Here is a 3,474-nt window from a genome sequence, read left to right on the forward strand (position 1 = left end):
CACCTTCCTAGACCAGGATGGAGCAGGGAGGACTTTGGACTTTCCACAGGGCAGGGAACTCTGACTGCCCTTCAGACTGGAGAGGGAGGGGGATTGGAGTGGGGGGAGGGGGAGAGGAGAGGGAGGAGGGGAAGGGAAAAGGGAGATGGGGAGGGAAATGGGAGGCGGGGAGGAGGCGGAAATTTTTTTTCAATAAAAAATTATATTAAAAAAATTAATTGTGTTTTGGAATACAATAGCCCAAGTAAAATATTTTCTTTGTCACTGAGGAAGGCAGCTCCATTTAGAGGGGAGGAAAAACAAAGAATTGACAAGGAACACTTAGGAGTAAGCTGTGAAGGGTAAAAGGGGAGACTACAGAGTAGACTTACAAACTAGGTTTCCTTTCACCAACCAGTCCACATTCCACTCAGCAAGCAGTAAAATATGTAAAGCAATATTACACAGAAACAGTACGCATGATGTTACTGGCTCATGGACTAATGAAGTTGATAAAATCTTAGTTTTATAAAGTTAATTTCAGAAGTAGACAGAGAGGGAGACAGCTCAGCGGGAAAGTACTTGTCTCACAAGCATGAGAACCTGAGTTTGATCTCTAAGAAGCCACAGAAAAAGCTAGGTGGGGCAGCACACACATTCAATCTCAGTGCTTGGGAAGTGAAGGCAGGGGGATGCCAGTCAGTCTAGCCAAGGCAAGATCCAGGTTCACTTAGGGATTACCTCAGAGGTGGAAGTGAAGAACAATGGAAGAAGACACTTAACATTGACCTCTGGCTTCAACACTCATAGGCACACACCCTTCCATATGGTAAAACATTTGAGAAAGAAATTTTAAAAGGAAGAATATAAAAAGAGAATGAAGACTGTGTTATTACCACCATAAAAACATTTTGTAGGGCTGGAGGGATAGCAGAGACTAAAATGCATCACACACACACACACACACACACACACACACACACACACACACACACACAAGGTCCCGACTTTGAATCCCCAGAACCCATGTAAAGGATGGGCCAGAAGGGCAGCTCACCTGCAATCTCAACCCTTAGGAGGCAGACATGACAGTCCCAGAGCAAGCTGGCTGGCTGGAGCATCAGAACTGGCAAGCTCTGGTGTCAGAAAGAGCCCACCTCAGAATGCATGGCGAACCATGACAAGGGAAGCCATCCAACATGAGCATCTGGCCTGCACATAACACATGTCCAAGCACATCCACACAGCCACACAAACCCAGGCATGTACAAACATACACCCTCCATGCCTTGAGTCCCCTCAGAGTGGGAACTGGTGACCACAAAGACCAGCAGATGTGTAGAAGGGCAGAACTTTCAGCCCATCCCTAGCCTTCCCATAGGTCAATTACCAGTTATGTTAATAACCAATAGCCATTGACTTAATCAATCATATCTACATAATGGGAGCTCTATGAAGACAATGAACGATATTTTTGGAGAGCTCCTCAGTGCTGGGAGGGCTCAAGGGAGTGGCATATCAGAACTTCATGGAGACAGAAAGTTAGTGTGCTTGTGAACCTTCTGACGCTCACCCTGTAGATTTCTCTATCCAGATGTCTGTCTGGATATCTGTCATATCATTTACAATACAACAAATTCTATTCATTGTATTTTCTAGGCATCTTCTATGTCCCAAATCCTGTCCTAGGCCCTGGTATATGTTAAAGAGTTCACATTTTCCCTTATGGAGAAAGGAAAGACAGTAATTTTTAAAGTTAAAGGTATAATATGTTACAAAGTGTTAAGCGCTATGGAGAAGTCAAGGGCAACTATACAGATACTGACCAGGATTATCATTTTCCAGGGAGAGGTAGGGGAAAGCATTCTGAGCATGTGACATCTGATCAAAGACCTGAATAATCTGAGACATGCTCACGATGGCATCTACGGAGACAGTGCTGCAGACCAAGGAGCAGCGAGGTTAGGAATACGGACCAAGAACCCAAACACTAATCCCTCACACACCTTAGATCTTCGCTTGTGTGAGCTTTGACAGTCAGTAGTCACTCCAAAACAGAAGCACGTGGTGCAACCCTTTGGACTGGTAGGGTTTAAGTAGAATGATCCTTTGCGACACACTTGGCATTCTGGGCCTTCCACGTTTTCCTGTTGAAACAAAACATGAAGAATGAGTCCTGTAAGACACTCTAGTATCAGGAGACAAAGAAACAGAACTGTGAACTGTGGGGCTGTAAGACACTCTAGCATCGGGAGACAGAGACAGCACTGTGAACTGTGGGGCTCTAAGACACTCTAGCATCGGGAGACACAGACAAAACTGTGAACTGTGGGGCTGTAAGACACTCTAACATCGGGAGACACAGACAAAACTGTGAACTGTGGGGCTGTAAGACACTCTAGCATCGGGAGACACAGACAAAACTGTGAACTGTGGGGCTGTAAGACACTCTAACATCGGGAGACAGAGACAGAACTGTGAACTGTGGGGCTGTAAGACACTCTAGCATCGGGAGACACAGACAAAACTGTGAACTGTGGGGCTGTAAGACACTCTAGCATCGGGAGACACAGACAGCACTGTGGGATCGATGGCAGGAGGAGGGCAACTGGTCCACCTTCCCCCACCTGGAACATCTGCTAGGATCTGAATCCCACCTGTAAGTTTTTGGGACCTGTGGCAGGGAAGATAGCCTTGGGTCCTCATCCAAGAACAAATTATAGGGAAGAGATGAACCTCCTGATGCTATAGAAAACAGTTCATGTTGATTTTTCTAAAAGGATTTGTCCTTATTAACAGATTATCATAGGGAGAGGGATGGAGGCTGTAGCCTTTCTAAAAGATGAGAAAGATCTTTCCTTCATTACGCCTATGAAGGGAGAGGGTAAGTACAAAATGCTACGTACATTACAGAAATCATCACAGGTCAGTTGCCTGGAAGAACTCACAAGCATCACAGGTGTAGGGTTAAGCCACCCCTCTTAGGGGGCGGGCTTGCCTCAGGTGAAGGTTTACTTATAAATTGGGCGCGGGGTTCCCGCACGCCCGCGTTGGGGAAGGGGTTTTGCTCTTATCTCCACAGGTGAGGAAAAATTGTGGATACCATCAAAATTAATAAAGGTTCGCTATGAAGAAGAGAAGCCATTTGGAAAAGCTAAATAACAATTCATTCACAAGGATGGCGAGCATACTGATGGTAAGGAATACAGATAGGTTGGGGGCAGGGTTCTTTTCTTATCTCCACAGGAAAATACTGATCTTCAAAGAATTTAAGGGACCCTGAATATTTAATTACTGATGGATGGAAACTAGTTACGACCCACTAAGGATCACCAATAAAATTCTATACATTCTGTAAGTATTGATTATATATATATATATGTGTGTGTGTGTGTGTGTTTTATTGAACACTTCTTTATAAATATGTAGAGCTGGTTTTGGAGTTGGACTATGGCTCAGTCCCTCTTCAATTCCAAGCCTGTTGATAAGAGATAT

At 44.7% G+C, this 3,474-nt stretch overlaps 1 protein-coding gene across 5 annotated transcripts in view; it reads right to left on the minus strand.

The window, feature by feature from the left end:
• Window positions 1–3,474, minus strand: part of Lama3 (laminin subunit alpha 3) — a 214,416-nt gene that overhangs the window by 78,460 nt on the left and 132,482 nt on the right. For all 5 annotated transcript variants that reach the window (XM_050160721.1, XM_050160719.1, XM_050160717.1 and 2 more), the window contains one exon: window positions 1,986–2,126. In XM_050160721.1, coding sequence (XP_050016678.1) covers window positions 1,986–2,126 — 141 coding nt within the window. The remainder of the gene's footprint in view (window positions 1–1,985; window positions 2,127–3,474) is intronic.

This window comes from Alexandromys fortis, unplaced genomic scaffold (genome assembly GCF_014885135.2).
Source record: "Alexandromys fortis isolate MF-2015 unplaced genomic scaffold, M_Fortis_MF-2015_v1.1 scaffold_104, whole genome shotgun sequence".
Lineage (NCBI taxonomy): Eukaryota > Metazoa > Chordata > Mammalia > Rodentia > Cricetidae > Alexandromys > Alexandromys fortis.